Raw genomic sequence first — 18,229 nt, 5'->3', positions numbered from 1 at the left:
GTAAGCAGATCCTGATTCACATGTGGCACCCGTCGTGTTGCTTATGTTATTACAAATCCGGTAAATAGTCTAATTCGGTAAGTCACATTCGTGAAAAGGGAAGGGATTGTAGTTACGACATAAGGAACATATCCGATATCATCTGTGAAACGGTTATTCCATAACGGTCAACCAACTCGTGATGGCGTCCGTAAAATTTACGAAGGGATGATTTCAACTTCACCATTTGGAACTCTTGGCTTAATAGCTTCCTTGTGAACAGCAATTCTCTATCAAGGAAATCATGATAGGAAACACAAGCCCGGGAATATTGTATCATTTGAGAGATATATACTCCGTATGCAGGCGGTGCTGGAATGTTGCTACATAGAAATGGAAAGTTCACAATTGGGAAGCTGAAATCATCTCTTTTGTCGTAAAGTTTTGTTTTCAACCGACCCTCATTATCAATTTCTAGATGTAAGTCAAGATATGAGGCAGACTTAACTGTATCTGTAGTATCCTTTATCTCTAGTTCGATGGGATAGATTCGTTCAACATAGTCACCAAATGTTGTATTATCTAGTGAGAGAACATCATCTATATAGCGGAACGTAGAGTTAAAGGATATTGCTAACTTCTTATCTTTCTTCCTAAGAAATTCCTGTATGAAGTCAGCCTCAAAATAATAAAGAAACAAGTCGGCAAGAAGAGGGGCACAATTGGTTCCCATTGGAATTCCGACAGTCTGTTGAAAAACACGTCCTCCAAACGTAACAAATATGTTGTCAAACAAGAAATCAAGCATCTTGATAATATCAGTTTCAGAGAATTTTTTGTTTTAATCAGAGTGATTCTTTACAAAGTAGGATTTATCCCTCCCCAAGACAACATACTTATATCTACTTTCGCCATTCTTTTTAATGAAACAAAGTAATACCAACTCTTTCAATTTGTCTTTTAGTTTGGAATGGGGAATACTTGTGTAAAGTGTCAATACCTAATTCATTTATCAAGCAGTTTATGTAATGATATTTACACACAAAAACGATGTTGTTTGGGGCTTTATCTGCGGGGACAACAACATATTTGTCATGGAGGTAGGACAAGTGTTTTGCAACATTTGGGTCTTTAAAAACTGATGTAGCGTGGGTATTGATATGCCCATTTAGTTTCTTAATTCGGATTTGTATCAACGACCTCACAGCCTTAATCCATTCGGAAAGAGTATCTACGTCTTCTTTCTCGCGTTTAGCCCATTGCCTGGCATAATCCTCGACTGAATCCATCAGTATTTTGAAGTTGTATTTCCAATTGATGGATTTAGGCTGACGATATTTCGGACCTTTGGATAACAAATTTCGCAGGGAAGTGTTATTGACAATGTTGAGGTCTCCGATAATAACGTGGCCAGCCGGATTATTTGTGAATTGGGAACTAGCACAGGTGCAATCAGGAGGTTTAGACTTGACGTCGTCAATGTTGAGATCCTGCAAAACGTGTTTGTAATAGAAAATTTTAGTTGCAATTGGTTTGGTATAGGTATAAGAAATTATTGGTACAGACTGATCTTTAAAATAAGGAGGTATTTTCGACTGAACTAATTTATGATGAAGGATATTGCCTAAGTTGACGCCATCGAGACCTTTGTTGGCAAAGGAAAGTTTAAGAAAAGATCTTTTCTCTTTTTCATCTTTTCCAATGCGAACTGGTTTGAAAATTGAGACCATTTTGGTTCCTTTTATAAGCGACACTAAATGATTTTCCGTGCAGAAAAAAAAGATATGATAAAAGTGCTGATTGGTAACTGTTTAGATTTTTTGTTTTGTTTGAAGGATTGATAAGTTTCTAAATTTCCGAGCTCGGTAAAAAAACAACTCCGTTAAAACAAGGATGTGCTATCCTGTTAGAAATAAGTTTTCTACAGGTACAATCAAACTTCCAAACCAAATCTTTATATATAGATAACGTTTATTGAAATCCAAAACGTCACATCAGACACGGGTATAGCGAACGAGTTGTGATATATAAATACCGTTCGATGGTGCCAAAGGCACATCACCGTCCAAAACAAACTTCAAGTACTCACAAAGCAGTTTGTATTTGTACCGGCCGACAAAGCAGCCAGCATTGTGGTGGTGCTATGCCGTAAATACTACACGGACGTTCTTACGAATGACATTTTAAATTCTTTTATACATTCAAGTCCGTGCGCTCAACAGAAAGTCATATACTAGTAGTAAATAATCATATCATAACCACATCACAGCTTAGCTTAATACCTCTTCTTAACATATTTAAGGTCCCTACTATGTGTCAGTTACCCAAACTGCACCAAAAAAAACAGAAACATATCGTTTCATTTGTGCCTCGTGTAAGTGTTTTACAACTTATATTTCAGTGTGTTTAACTAGTTCCTTAACTACTTTCAAAGAACTAATCATTAACGTTTTTGATAAAACATATAACTATTTTAGAGTGTAAAAAATTCTTTGAATGTTTGATATAAATAACGTGCTTTTTAATGGTCCTTTGATTTTGTTGACAGTTTTGAATTTTCAACTCTTTACACTACACGCCCACACAATCTTATCAAACAAACGTTTTTCTATTTAAGTAAATGGTCGTTTGATAATTCTGAATGCAAATATATTTGCTGCAACTCATTTAAAGCACTATTCTCTAATGACAAAGATAAATAAGCTAAATATACTTAATGGAGGTAAGTGAAATGATTAAAGCATTTAATTTTCTCTTTGATAATATTTATGTACGTTTCGGCAAAACAGTATATCGAAAGATTGTAGATGTATGGGCACCAGTGCGTCCCTTTAATAGCAGACTTGTTCTTGTACTGGTATGAATCACAATTTATGACTCAGTAAAGACCCGTCTAAATTGCATTTAACTGATAAATTCAACAACACTTACCATTATCTTGATGTTTTTTTTTTCGTTTTGAATAATCAAGAATTTTATAAATATATTGCCGAAATTTACCCAAAGGAACTTACTTTAAATGAATTAAAAATAAACGGTAATAACTGTCCTTTCCACGATTAAGATATTTCAGTTTTAGACGGAAAACTACACAAAAAGTTAAGACAAAAGTGACAAATTTTCGTTCCCTATTGTTCATTTTCCTTTTTTGGACGGTGATGTGCATTTGGCACCATCGAACGGTATTTATATATCACAACTCGTTCGCTATACCCGTGTCTGATGTGACGTTTTGGATTTCAATGAACGTTATCTATGTATTACTGGTAAATTATCAAGTCAGGAATTTCGTTACCACAAATTACTCAAAACCTTTACTTAATTTTCCCATATATATAAAGATTTGGTTTGGAAGTTTGATTGTACCTGTAGAAAACTTATTTCTAACAGGATAGCACATCCTTGTTTTAACGGAGTTGTTTTCTACCGAGCTCGGAAATTTAGAAACTTATCAATCCTTCAAACAAAACAAAAAATCTAAACAGTTACTAATTCAGCACTTTTATCATATCTTTTTTTTCTGCACGGAAAATCATTTAGTGTCGCTTATAAAAGGAACCAAAATGGTCTCAAATGGAACTTTGGCGTTAATATCTTCAGATACTGATTTAGTATTCTTATATCTAAACACCAGACTCGAGGGATAACAATAATGTAGTTAAATAATTCCTGCTATACATTTTGGATTGACGGTTGCAAAGTTTAACTGGCGACGCGTAGCAACGATGGCCCATCCCAAATTGACGACGGAAACTATTTTGCATATTTTCGATTTAATTTGAGCTTTTTCTGTAGTAATTTGGAGATTTTCTTTACTTTTAATTTGTTGTTCCCTTCAAGATATTGTCAAATACTTTTTTTAACCTTAAAAGTAAAAGTAACAGTAAGAGTAAAATCTTATTTTGAATACACTCCCAAATATACATACTTTTTAAATTAACCAGTTTTATAATTAGATTTCGAAAAAGATGAATAGTTTAATTAGAACAATAAACGGGTCCATAACAGGCCTTATCCGGAATCTTATTCGTTCAGAAGCAACCAGGCAAGTGACAATTGTAATCAGTAATTTTAATCCGCTGTAATCAATTACATTTTGTAATGTAATAACGTGTTATCAGTAATCATGTTATTTCTGATTACAAATAAACGTATCTAAATAGTTTGCATTGCAAACCATCTCAGGTGGAATCACGTTACTTTTCAATTACATTCATATAATTACCTGCTGATTACAAACTTTGTATATGAATTTTTTTTTTTTATATTTAAGCATGCATGCCATTTCAACTTTTTTTATATAGTTTGTTCTTGTATTGTGCTGTTACATGTAAAATAATTTCAATTTTGAAGAAGGGATTGTTAAATGATCTTGGTAACTTTTGTGGTATTGCGCTCGGAGCGACAAGCATGAAATACTCATAAATGCACAGTTTGATTTTCGATCAGGATACGAGAAGACTGACGATATCTTCGATCTTCCGTCATTAAGATCGGGTAAAAAAAATATGTTTTTGTTTTATATATTACATTTTCACTTGAAACTATGGTTAATTTTAGTCTAACTTGGTATAACTGATAAATTATTAAGTGGAATAAAGCCATTTTTTAAATTTTGTCTCAAGTAATGTTTGTCTAATGCGAGATAATTCCCTGTCTCCTCTTTTGACTCATTTTACATCAATGACATGTAAATTGAACTGATAACTCAAGAATGTTAACCTTATGAATTAATAATGTTTAATTTGGTTTTGATTAAGCATGCTGATAATACAGTTTTGATCAATGAAAATATTGCTGATTTACAAAAAACAAATAATTGATTTTATCCCTTTATCAAATGAATATGATTTACATGGATGGAGAGTTGTCTCATTGACACTCATACCACATCTTCTTATTTATAAATGTTGCAAAAACAAAAATTGTATCTTTGAGAAATAGAGGGCTTATGAAAGCCAATGTGGGGTGGTTTTAAAATGGGAAATTAATAGAATCATGTGATCAGTATGTAGATTTTGGTGTTTTGTTCATATTATACCTGAACAAGCGTTCACATTAACAAAAGGTAAGCAAATCAAGCAAAAAGATAGTATTAAGTCTATTTAGTAAAGCATATGATATATAATCACGAAACTTTGCCTTCATTATTTGACACATATATATTTTATATCCTCAATTATGGTTGTTGAGTTTGGGAACACTGCAAAGCAGATGATGTTGAAACGGTATTTAAACTTCTCAAAAATACGTATTCGTAAAGTAAAGAATTCATCTGTTAACTAAATGGTAGATTAGGAAGATTCGCAATATATGTCAATAGATATTGTAGAATGCAGAAAAATGGACTTAAATTATGTACAAGTAATTAAAAGTGTTGTTATGAAGAAATATTAGCAAGGTCTATTTCTAAATACAATGACAAGTACAACTGGGTATGTAAAATGAGATATACTTTATAACAATACGGAAATATAAGATGTCAGCTTTGAAAACATTTTGTGCTGCCTTAAGGAAAGCTTCTGACACTAACTCCAATTTTATATTTAGTTTACACAATATTTTGTTTTAACTCGTGGACCTTCAACTGCATATACTATTTGATTGGGGGGATTTAAATCCAATTATATCTTTGATAATGTACAAAAAAGAGCCTACTTACATTATATACATGTAAATATATCTGAAAGTTCTTGCTGTTGTTGTATACATTTTCGTCTTACTATTTGAAATCTGATACAGATACTTTAATGTGACGAATTATGATACATATTTACCTGACACTATCTTATATTAAAATTGACATGCTTTGGCACGTAAATACGTTAAATATACATGTATAGATATTTGACTTTATATCTCCAAGGGTAAATAACTATGAACAACAACAGATGCTCTGTATTACCAATTCTAAAACTAGGTAACTAATTTAGAAGAGGAAGTATCACTTTATGTTTGTCTTTTTGTGCGCACTACATATGCGCGTTATTGAAGTGTCAATGATATCTAAAATATAACGTTGATCCCTGACTACTCAAAACATAGACTCTCAATGTGTCACAATGTATAGAAGATGCATGATACTGTAAACCAACTAATTTTCTCGAGTGATTTACTTTCGCGTCTTTCGCGAGTAGAGAAATATCTCGATTATAAATCGTCGCGAATATGTAAAATTTGGATCTTTCCTCGTTGAACTACATCAAGCAAATTTGAAAATCGCGAAACTAAATCGTCGCGAAATGGGCTAGAAAGGGCTAAATGCGAAATAAGATATCCGCGAAAGTAAGTTGGTTTACAGTATACACACATTGGCAAAACTCAGATTGCATTCATCAATGTTAAGCTGCATTTAAAATTGAGAATGGAAATCGGGAATGTGTCAAAGAGACAACTAACAAGCGAAAGAGCGTAAACAGCCCAAGGCCACCAATGGGTCTTCAACACAGTGAGTTATATGTATTCTACAAAGGGGTATAGCAACAAAGCCCTTTACAAAAACAGTGAAGATTCAATTGTGAATTATTAAGAAATTCCATTATTCTTATTTTGATAAGATTTGCAGTTACTAGTATCAAGAAGTTCATAAGGGTAGTAAGTATGATGCCATTTACCAAAATATGTATTGGCTAGGGCAAAAGCAAACAAAAAAGTATGAGTGATAACTCGTCAAATAGTATCCATGTACAATTTCATCAAATAATCAAGTAAATGAAAGACTTATTTATTAACTTGTTGTGTCGATGCCTTCTCTATAATCCGTACATATATTTTAAAGAATTGGTGTATTTTTTATTTTACTTTATTGGTAGTTTGAATTCCCTTTGAAACAATATTTATATATCAATGTATTTGTGAACTAAGCAAAACAAACCATTTATGGTAGTGATGATCAAAAGACGTGACTTACGTTATTTCATTAGACAATGTTACAAGATATATTCTTTTGATTTAAATTTTATGAAAATTGTTAGTCTTTGTAAATGAGGAAAAGCAAGCCATTAGTTGTAGTAAAGATACAAGGACTTCAAATAAGCTGATTTTAGTGATAAACAGACTAATGTACTCATGTTTTTGCATTAGAAGATATATTTTTGCAGCATCTTATACCATTAAGGGTAGACTATATTTTCCAATACAGATATGATTAACACCCTACAAAAGATTATAAATTTTCAGTTATTGTACTGAAATCCTTAGTACTTTATCCTGAGACACAGCTGAATGTTTTGCTTAATTGAAAAACGACAAATATGGGATATCCATCCATTAGTCTTATAACATTACATGTCGCTTCTCAAAATATTGCTTACGAGAATATCAGTTACATATTATTTTTCAGGATGATAGGTTTTTCGTATAAAGGTCATGTTTTTTGCTGACTGTTTATGACGTCTTTACACTAAATATATTGGATGTTGGATGTGTACTGGTTGATAATTTAGCCTTAGATGCATGATTTTTTATTAGTTGTTATTGACTTTGAACTAGCTGTCAGTAACTGCGAGTACTCTGAGATCTGTACTCATACCCCACCTTCTTTTTTTTAAATAAAGGCAACAATAGTATACCGCTGTTCAAAAGTCATAAATCGATTTAGAGAAAACAAATGAAGGTTAAAAGCTAATACAGAGGGAAACACATCAACTATAAGAGGAAAACAAAGGAACAACCAAAAACACTGAAGTCCAACAAAAACGAACGCCATCATACATAGAAACGAACTGTTTGATAACAACTGCCACTTCCTGACTTGGTATAGGACATTTTCAGAAAAAAGGTGGGTTGAACTTGGTTTTATGGCTAGCCAAACCTCCAATACGGACGATACCAAATGTCAATGCAATGTATACGTACTTCAACGCATGACATAATGACCAGTGTGAAGTCATTATTAACTCTGATTAAAATGCAAACTGCAGTTTTTTAAAACATTTAATTCATTTGAGTTTGCATATAATAAACATGTATTGTTGACCTTTGGAATTTTACAGTACAATTTGCTTTTCTTTACTCTGCTTTAGCCAGAAACAATTCTTTCCTCCATTCATTAGTTTGGAATATCAGCAGTCGTCGTTAAAGCATACTTTATCTTTTGAAATCAATAGTTTAAAGTTCAGTATGTTGCATGTAGTTTATCGCTACAGTAAAAGGACATTATGAGAGATAGAATTGGCAATGCAAAACCTTTCATAACACTTTTAAAACAAGCCTTGTGTAAGGATATGATAAAACAAAACCACCCAATTCTGTTCATTTGAACGTTTTAGTAATCGTACTATGCGTGGCCTATTGATGTCCGTTTTCCGTGTTACACATATTTAACGATTCTCTACTGACTTCGAAACAGTCACAAGTAACCAGAATTTAAATTGATCGGCCAAATAGGTATCAACCCTATTTAAAAAAGATAACTGGAATATTGAATAAGATAGAAAAAAAATAAAAACGGTTTTCTATGTAATTCCATCCATTTCAAACTATTTTAATACCAGTCAAATAGATTCCCTTGCGGTCATTTAAGAAATTTTAAGATAAGGTTAGCCTCCGTCAAACTAATTAGCCACGCACTCGTTAAACTAATTTAAACTGATGTTAATTGCTTTTAAACTTTGAAGTGTCCGCCTCCTTGTAAGGAGATAATATATCTATCGTCAATCCATTCCAAACGTTATCGATTTTCCTTAGATAATATACCTCCAACAAATATTTACAATAAAAATGAATTAATGACAAATACTTATCATTAAATTAAGTAATTTATAGTTATTGATGCAAGCAGCAAAATAGAGACTTTATTGAATAAAATGTAAAGATATAAATAATATGATTTAAATTTTTCCACATGCAGTATCAGTAAATTCCGTAACTTATATTTAATGATTATTTTCAGTATTTTCCAAACGGGTCCACATACCTCTTTTTACGTGTCAGTTTAATGTTTAACCTTTCTATCGGTCGACCCATAAACCTAATTAGATTGACTTATGAATCAAATGTTAGACTTGATTTTTAGGCGAACTGAATATACTTGATAACTGTCACTGGACGTTACACTAACATCGATCAATTTAAAGGAAACGCTTTATCAAAACAGGATCTCCCATGTAATTGAAATGAACCAATTTAAAAATTATACAGTTTCAAACTTTTTAAAATTAATATCAAGACATACGTTTTGTTGTTTAATTTATCAAAAACGATCTGTAAAGCATAAGGCCGTGTTCAAAAACGATCTGTAAAGCATAAGGCCGTGTTTGATAACAAAGAATCCGGAACCGGGTTTGAAAAATAACACGTTATTTTATAAGAAACCAAATCCGGATTTTCTCGGATTCAAGAAACGGTGAAACCTGCCCTGAAACAAGATTTATCGGATTCAAGATTGGCGGGGTTAAACCGGTTCGCTTATCATAGACCATTCTATCTATAGACATGTGTTTTTGGATAAACTCATCAATGAAGTGTCCAGTTGTGGTCATTGATCCGGTTAAATATGTAAACACTATATGACTTTGTGTATTAGCAAAGTAAATAGTGAGACACAGCCGTTGATTTTCTAGTAAAACGGAGTTTAAAAATATGTTAAAATTGACACATTTTGGAAATTATTGATATAAAAGTATAACTATGACGACGGCAGTTGCTAAATATACATATGTCACTATTCTATAACGTTTTGATATACTTTTTTTTATTCCTTTTATTCCGAATGCATCTTTTGGGGCGAGGGGCAGGGACACGGGCTTTTTACCTCCGTCACGCGGGTTTTTGTTTCAACATTGTCACCAATTTTGAAAAACCGGATTATGAAACCGTATCTAGTTCTCTTGTAATCAAACACGACCTTAATACTAGTAAACATGTTAGCAAATATAAACTGATTATTTAGCATGAATAATTAAAACAGTAAAGCCAAAACATATCGTTTTAGTTTATTCATCATGACATCTCCATGTCAACGTGCAACAGTTAAGATTGAAACGTATCGACTCTCCAACCGACAATTGTGAATACGTATTTAGATGACCTCTCCTAATACACAGGTAATGAATGGTACCAGTTTATTAATATTACCAATCTATAAAGTCATCTCGCGATACTATTTCTTTCTTAAACTATATCAACACGTTTGAAGAGTCTCATACAAACAACTGTCATATATTAACTCGAATTCTAATTAATTTATTGATCATCGTGTATTCTTTATTTAGGAATGTACATACATAGTCTACTTTATACGTGCAGTCTGGTGACCTTTACAGTTCATTCGTCAATTTTCGTTTCAAAATCAAGAAGAAAGTGATTTCGTATTCTAAAAAACCAATAAAAGCACTAACTATACTAAGTGCGTTGTAATAAAAATCTAACATATCTGTCACGTGCACTGTACTGGTGTTTTCATATCACATTTATATTGGTCAAAAAACATATTTGAATAAATTTTTCTTGTCAAAACCTCATTAAACGGCCTTTTTATGGTCAAATAATCCAGCGCTTGTCGTAATCTTTGATTTTTAATTAGATATCGGTCACGTGATCGTGATGACGTCAGTGGATCCAAGCTGAGAAAATGTCTCAATATGGACAAAGTCGATCACATTTCTGCATAATTAAACAATGGACGGTGTTGACAGCAGTTTTCAAGACAACTCTCAAACTTTAGATATTCGACCGTATCAGTTTGAGCCGTTACTTGTTGAACATAATCAAGTAGAAGATATAATTTCGTCATCCGAAGAGTCCGACATTGACGATCTTTCAAGCAATGCCGATCGCCTTGTAAACACAAATTGGTTCGTATGATAAATATATTTGAAACCCAACACTTTCAGTGTTTTGTTAATGGCAGATGCATTTATAACAATTAAGAAAATATAAATTTCTGATTTTTTACGATGAATATATCCATCGAAAATAGTTCGTTTCACTCTGCCCACAGGGGTATCCCTGTGCTCTGCCCTGGAACAACGCACAGGCACTATATATACATCGACGTTTTTCTTCTTCTGAAATACAGTTACAGCTTCACTTATATACGACATTACGAACTGTCAAAAATAATAAATGGGCAGTGGGAAGAAAATATTATCCCTGTTATCTATTGTATAAACAAAACACCTGAAGAAGTTTTGGGGTAAACCAGTCACTAGACGTTCTGTCAATAGTAATAAAATTTTGGCAATGAGAAGAAAATAGTGTCCATATATACTATATATATATATATATATATATATTATTAGATTTGATGAGCATAAAATACCAACGTATATATGCATTAGACATTACCACATTTATATGATATATTGTTTTTTTTTATAGAGTTTAATTCAAGATATATATACCTCCACAATCAATTCATTTGAATGGGGACACATAGTTGCCCCCCCCCCCCTTTTTATCCTGGGTTAGGATCCGCACCTGCTTATGATCAACCTTGGCCAAAAGTTTATTTGTGAAACATACTCTTGCGTTTTAACATTTTCTATATTGTGTTTTGTGTACTGCTGGTTTCATATAAATAAGTTTTTTTCTTTCCATGTTATAGGTGTGATTGTGGAAACTGCCATTCCATGACAACAGCAGATGAATGTGTATGCTGTTCAGACATATCAGCTGTTAGCTATTTAATGCAACCAGATGACTTAAACTGCATCACAGAGCATGAGATCTTTATTGCAAACTGCTTAAACCGTCATGTGTTGCAAGTCAGCATGTATGCATACATGGAGCATGTTGGTCCCTTTGACGACAATGAACCCATCAATGAGTAAGTTTTGAAATAAGTCATGATAGTAGTAGGCTAGGTTCTTGTTCATGATGTACCAATTTCAAATCAGTTATTGTTTTATTGATCCATGTTCATGATGATCATTCACTGTTTTCGAGACAATACTAGTGACTTCAACATTTTTAATTGTACATAGAGTAAGTAAAATCATTGACCATTTAATAAAGAAAATAACATGAATTAAATAATAATTTAATATCACAGATAAATTCATAATTCAAATATCACAGATACAATTTGTTTATACATAATATATTTCATAGCATATTGAACATGTAGAAAGGCCCAAGTTCTTTCGTGTCATTATAATAATATACATAGGTAGAAAATATATACATGGCAGTACACCTTAGGTAATATTTATCAATCTTAAATATTTCTTTTTAACCATAATACAATACAAAATGACAGGTACAACGGAATTAAAATGTTTCGGTCTTTTGAAAATGAAAAAAAAAAATGTTAAGAAATTTTTCTTTCTAACTTACATTGTATGCTTGATGAATATATTAACATATCAGTTTAGAGTAAGCTACTGAAAGTTGTATATGAATATAATTGATGTTTTGTTTTGTAGGAAATATAGGTTTATGGCATATAGAAGATTTGTGCAGTGGATATGGCATCGCCTTGGACGTCACAACAGAAAGATCTTGCCTGCATGTGTTGTGAAAAAAATTAGGGACAGTTTCCCATCTGAAGAATACTGTGGCTTCAAATATGCAGTTGTATAAATTAAGTTGGGACTGATTACTTTTTGTAACTATTTATTCTGAATGAAACACTTTTATTAATAAAAATATTGACTTTTTGTTTCTGCACAGTAGATCCTGTTTTAAAGAATAAATAAAATAATAAAGGTGTACCTTATAACAAGTTTTTGTTTTTCAATGCTAAACAAAAATCAAGGTTGACATTCCTTCACAATAATCAACATGAAAAAAGCCTGCAAAACTCATCAATATAATTCACATGTAAAAGTTTACAGTGAACATCCACTGCATATCATACAAAATCATTACACTTGTTCTGACATTCTTCCTGTAGAACAATCTAACTGCTAGTCAAATGGATTTTTTTTTTATTTATCATAAGACTAGGAAGACAAATTGATGTTAACCCCCTCCCCCACTCTCCCACCCTTTATTACAGATATACATTTTAATTACCTTTAGCTACATGCCAAACATCAAAAAGATGTTTTTTGTCGCCCTGGCTGATCCTCATGTATTTTTTGATGGATGAGTGTCTGTCTGTCACAACTTCTTTAATATTTACATAGTCTTTAAGAAATCCAAGAGCACGCTTTAGGCCCTCTAGTTCCATGTGCGTTGAACCTTTCACCTCGTTGCTCTACAAAACAAAATAAAATATATGGTATCTCAAATAGACATAAAGTTCTAATTATATATATATATATATATATATATAAGAGCATCTAGAAAAATTTATAGAATCAAAATAGAAATATAAATTTATTTGATTTAGTTTTTTTCATAGTATTTTTCCCTCATTGTTGAAGACTCACTGTACAGTGACTTATAGTTTACTCCATGTCATCTGTTCTCTGGTTTAGAGTTGTCTCATTGGCGATTATTCCACATCTTCTTGTTTTTACAAGATTTCTGTTAATTTTTATTTAATTTTTTGAACACATTTAAATGATCAAAGCATATTTTTACCTGTATCAATTGGAAGTCAAGGATTTTCTTTGTCTGTAGATCCATTAAGGTGTACGGTCCATAATTGGCAGAATAACCTGGGGAATCACACCTTGCATCACCTAATATTACATCAGACCCTCTCAATTGCTCTAGCAAACTGGACTGTTCGGCATCCCAGGCCATGGTAGCTGCTGGTGAAACATATAAAGACTGTAGTCCGTTATAAGTCCTCATAGAAAACATCTGGACATTGAGGTGGTCAAACATCCTGAGAACTGATGTTGCATTGCACCCACTCAACATAATGGCTGTAGCTGTCATTAAGTTGCTCCATGGTAGGTTGTTGTGGCTGGACTGGCTTTTCCAGATGGACAAATGTCCATTTACACAGATAGAGTTTGTCACAATAAGGGTACCCTTGGATACTTGAATCACTGGAACAGCTTCACTACTGCAATATCTGCACACGGACAATAACTCTGCTAGGGCTGACTCGCTTACAAGGAACTGCTTCTGTTCTTCAGGGGTTGCTTTTGCATTAAGACGGTAGTTTTTATGTTCACCATTGTCATCGCCGTCATCATCAGAACTGAAAAAAGAATATAGTATTACATTGCATGTGATATTAATATGAATTCCATCAAATACTTACACACTGGATGGTCCTCAGACCTTATTTTTGGATGAAAATTATATACATTTTTTGGTAAACTAAATGAATTGTTTCAATATGGTATGAAATGACAAATGCACATACATTAAAATTTACATGTTCATTTTACATGTTAAATTTCAACCTACATACAAAATGAAGCAAAATTTCTCATTTTGTTTTTGGTGCTTTTAGCATGATAATTGACACATGTTAATCCAGAACATTATTAAACAGTAAGGAAATGAAACACTTTTAAACATCTTAATAAAAAACAAATAGTATTTTAAATAAACCTCACAAAAGTCTTTGAAAGAAAACAATTTTAAAAATTTAATATATCAAATTTACTATTTCTTGTCCTCAGTATTGCAACTTTTTTTTCTGGGATTTTTTATTTATATTTTGTTTTCCTGATTTATTTTTTAAAAACATGTGTTAGTTTTCTCGTTTGAATTGTTTTACATTGTCATTTCGGGGCCTTTTATAGCCGACTGTGCAGTAGAGGCTTTGCTCATTGTTGGAGGCCGTATGGTGACCTATAGTTGTTAATTTCGGTGTCATTTTGGTCTTTTGTGGGGAGTAGTTTCATTGGCAATCATACCACATCTTCTTTTTTATATGTACATATTTAATTAAGTATATAAATTTTCAAAAATTGATAATGGAATTGACGAATGTTTCAAAGAGACTGGAAGCGGCTTAGAGAGCCTGTTTTTTAAACAGGTTGATCAATTGATATATATGCTATTTCAAAAAAATAATTATACATAGTACTACATACCTCTGGTCATCATCTGAGGGTTGGTACTCCTCATCACTATCTGCATGGCTGGAAACCTCATCGTCGTCAGAGTTTTGGGCTGAATTGATGTTAGTTGTTGTAGTTACAATACTGGCACATGTACATTTTGTAATGTCATCATCAGTCTGAGTAGCAATTGTACTGTATGTTGCTGAAGGTTGTGTAATTTTAAGATCTGTTTGGTGTTTCCTGGTACGTTGTTGTGGACGGAGGTAGGATTGGCTTTTCTTGTGTTTTACTGCTTTTGGAGATGGTGGTGGAGTTGTCTGTGTAACCATGGTAACTTTGGATGTATTCTTCTCTGTAACAGTGGAGGTTGGCAGTTCTGGTTCTGGTTCTGTGGTACTGTCTGGTACTTGTAGTTGTACACTTTCCGTGTCTCGTTCATAGTTGTCATATGCAAGCTGTTGGATCTGCAAAGAATAAATGTTTGTTGTTAATTTAGTTTTACAGAACTTTAATTACTGTGATAATTAAGACATATAAATACAAGTGAACGTCTTTGGTCACACAATGGTCAATTGCATTTCTGAATAATTATGTGGTCTTAAATTACAATTATAATGAAATCAAAAACATAGAGAAATATACCTAACTTCTTAACTCCATTTTATTTGAGCTTTCATGGATAGTTGTCTGATTAGCAATCAAATTTACCACTAATAAATTGGTTCTTAGATATTAATTTAATAATTTAAATTAGTTAGTTTGCTAAATGTAGCGTTCAAGTTCAAAAGTTTATTATAGTTTATTATAGTCACACCACATACATACATGTATAAACACAATATGAAATATAATGCACATTTTAAAATTTAGAATGCATATATAGAGATCTGTGTAGAAATATATCAGTACTTTATCAATTATTTCACCATAAATCAAGATATATTTCTTAAAAATGTTTGAGTTTAACAGGTAATTGAATTACATTAAATAAGACAAAAAGAGAGGTAATAAATACCTATCACCTAACCAAGTATGTTGGGTGTGAAATTTGAATTACTGAAGCAGCCCCCAATACATGTGTAATAAGTATGACATAACAGGGGAAATATTAAAAGTAATATTTAAAGAAGTTTTGAAACAGTAAAATATATTCATGTCTTTGTCTCCTCCATAATCATCCCATTGAAAATGTTCTAGGAGTACTGATTTTTTTTGTTGTTGTGATATTTGTTATAATGTGTATATCTTCAGTCTATACTTATACATTATCTACTACTCCCAGGTCTGTATCAATTGGATTTATTTGCATTATTTAAGTTACAACTATATTATTCAGCTTCATGTCTTATGCAATATAAAGGCTTGCATACATACACTAGCCAAAATATTTTTTTTTCATTCAAGTCACCTTTTCCATATTTCACCTCAATAACCTTGCATCAATGGTCTATCATTTTGATAGTATGACTTGGCATCTCTTCACAATTTTTTTTATAAAGAAATAAAATGATTTTCCATAAATAAATAAAATAATAAGGGTAAATAATAAAAACTTAATTGCAATACACCTTTTATACATGCCTAATTTTTATTAGAATCTATGTACCTACTGCAGGTTATGTTTTAGTTATGGAGACTGACAGGCATTTAAATTTTTAATTTTCCAGGTTTTTTTTTAATTCTTTTCTTACTTTAAAAACATTTCTTCTTTATTGTCTATTCATTTTGCTTATTATACTCCATTCTTTACAAAGTAAATTCAGCAACCCATTATTTCCTATCCCCCCTTTTTAAGCTGCACTGTCAGTCCTTTTTTTCTCTATTCTGTAAAACTCCATAACCGACAGTCGGGTATTGTTTATTCCAACAGGTAAAACAGATATGCATTACGTAACTTATGTCTGTAACATTTGCTCTAGTCTATTTTCCAACCTCACCTGTGCACCCAGCAGGTGATCATGGATGTACACTGATTCGACGCATATTACGCCATATTGCGTATTACCTATGTCTTATCTATCATCACCTGGGGGCATGACACCTGTAGCTTTCAACTTCAAAAGGTAACCCAGCATTGCGGATAAAGTGTGCCGCATACCTGTAACTTCTGATCGATGTTTATGGATGTATGTCCAATTTCAGTGTACACACCTGCACCTGTGATCAGGTAGTGAGGTACACTAAGGAGGTACACGATACCAAATTTTAAACACTGAGATATATTGAGCTATACACAAATATGACGAAACTAAAAAAAAATAATATTATTAAAAAGGGACGCAAAAAAATATTTGCGAAGATAAAAAAAAAAATATTTACCTCAGCCTTTCTCCGCTTCTCATAAGCTCCCCGCTTAGGTATAGGTGGCCTTGGCTCAGCTGTTGTTGGTTGTGTCAATGGAATGTCAGGTACCGCATTTGGACGGAGTTTTGGCTTCATGGTAGGACAGCCCTCGAGATTCTTCATAACTTCTGGGTCACGATCGTAACATGCATTTGTAAAGTGGGCGGAACAAAGTCTATGACCAGTGCTTGGTAGGAAGTCCCATCTCTTACAATAGTGTGTCCACGCCTTCCTGGTTTGCGGGTTACTCGGAAAACGGAAAAAACTAATTAAACTGTCCTTCTTATACCTATTGTTGCATCCACTGGCAGCACACAGAACCATTTTTAATCACTGTCATGGGTTTTGTTGGAAGATATTCGAAAATGAAATTGCGCTAATTATGCCTTTACACCCGTCAGTCAAATATGATTGATGAAACCACTGACGTCACAGCCTCGTTCTGAGTGACTTCCGGGATTGAAATATGCATAATTAGTATGTCGACAGATCGATACATTTAAATTCATATTTTATCCATTTAAACGATAATTATATTGCTTTCGATGTTTTTTGGGGGGTAATTGGTCCGGGTACACAGTTATCGTCCTTTGATTTTCGTTGTCCACGAATATAGTCCCTAGTGTGGACAGTGTGTTACTTGTCGATTTTTTTTATACCCCTTCCAAATTTATTTCTCCATGTTTTATGACTCAAATAGTAACTAGGGGGGTGAAATGACACTGTAAAAAAAATTGGGTCATGAATTTTAAAGTAAAGTAGTGATTTGGTCCAGCTGAAAAATGTTAAAAATTAGCACTTCGGAAGCTGTCAAAAGATTTGAAGACCCCCTTAACATGAAATTGTCCATATTTTGAGTTAGAGCCGATGAAGTTTTCTATAATTTTGATATAATTTGTCCCAAAAGTAGTACAACACACTGTAAAAATATTATTGAGAAAGCGCAGGTGGGATTTTTTTAATTTTCATTTATTGTCTAAAAGAAATGCACTACGAAATAACTGTGTACTCGGACCTAAGAGGTGAAATCAGGAAATATAGAATCT

General features: G+C 32.6%; 2 protein-coding genes across 2 annotated transcripts; one reads left to right on the top strand and one right to left on the bottom strand.

The window, feature by feature from the left end:
* Positions 1-10,427: 10,427 nt before the first annotated feature.
* On the top strand, positions 10,428-12,879 carry LOC127701697 (P2X purinoceptor 7-like). The gene is made up of 3 exons (XM_052205697.1): positions 10,428-10,775; positions 11,528-11,749; positions 12,348-12,879. Exons 1-3 carry the CDS (start codon positions 10,600-10,602, stop codon positions 12,502-12,504), a joined length of 555 nt encoding a protein of 184 aa, XP_052061657.1. The 5' UTR covers positions 10,428-10,599; the 3' UTR covers positions 12,505-12,879.
* A 52-nt stretch (positions 12,880-12,931) lies between these two features.
* LOC127701664 (uncharacterized) lies at positions 12,932-17,740 on the bottom strand. The gene is made up of 4 exons (XM_052205659.1): positions 17,160-17,740; positions 14,871-15,304; positions 13,453-14,023; positions 12,932-13,123 (listed from the first exon to the last, which is right to left on the bottom strand). The coding sequence occupies exons 1-4, from the start codon at positions 17,505-17,507 to the stop codon at positions 12,932-12,934; spliced, it is 1,545 nt and encodes a 514-aa protein (XP_052061619.1). The 5' UTR covers positions 17,508-17,740.
* Positions 17,741-18,229: the final 489 nt, after the last annotated feature.

Source organism: Mytilus californianus, unplaced genomic scaffold (genome assembly GCF_021869535.1).
Source record: "Mytilus californianus isolate M0D057914Y unplaced genomic scaffold, xbMytCali1.0.p SCAF_5, whole genome shotgun sequence".
Lineage (NCBI taxonomy): Eukaryota > Metazoa > Mollusca > Bivalvia > Mytilida > Mytilidae > Mytilus > Mytilus californianus.
The sequence above is the reverse complement of the archived record's forward strand: the minus strand, read 5'-3'. Positions and strand labels throughout refer to the sequence as shown.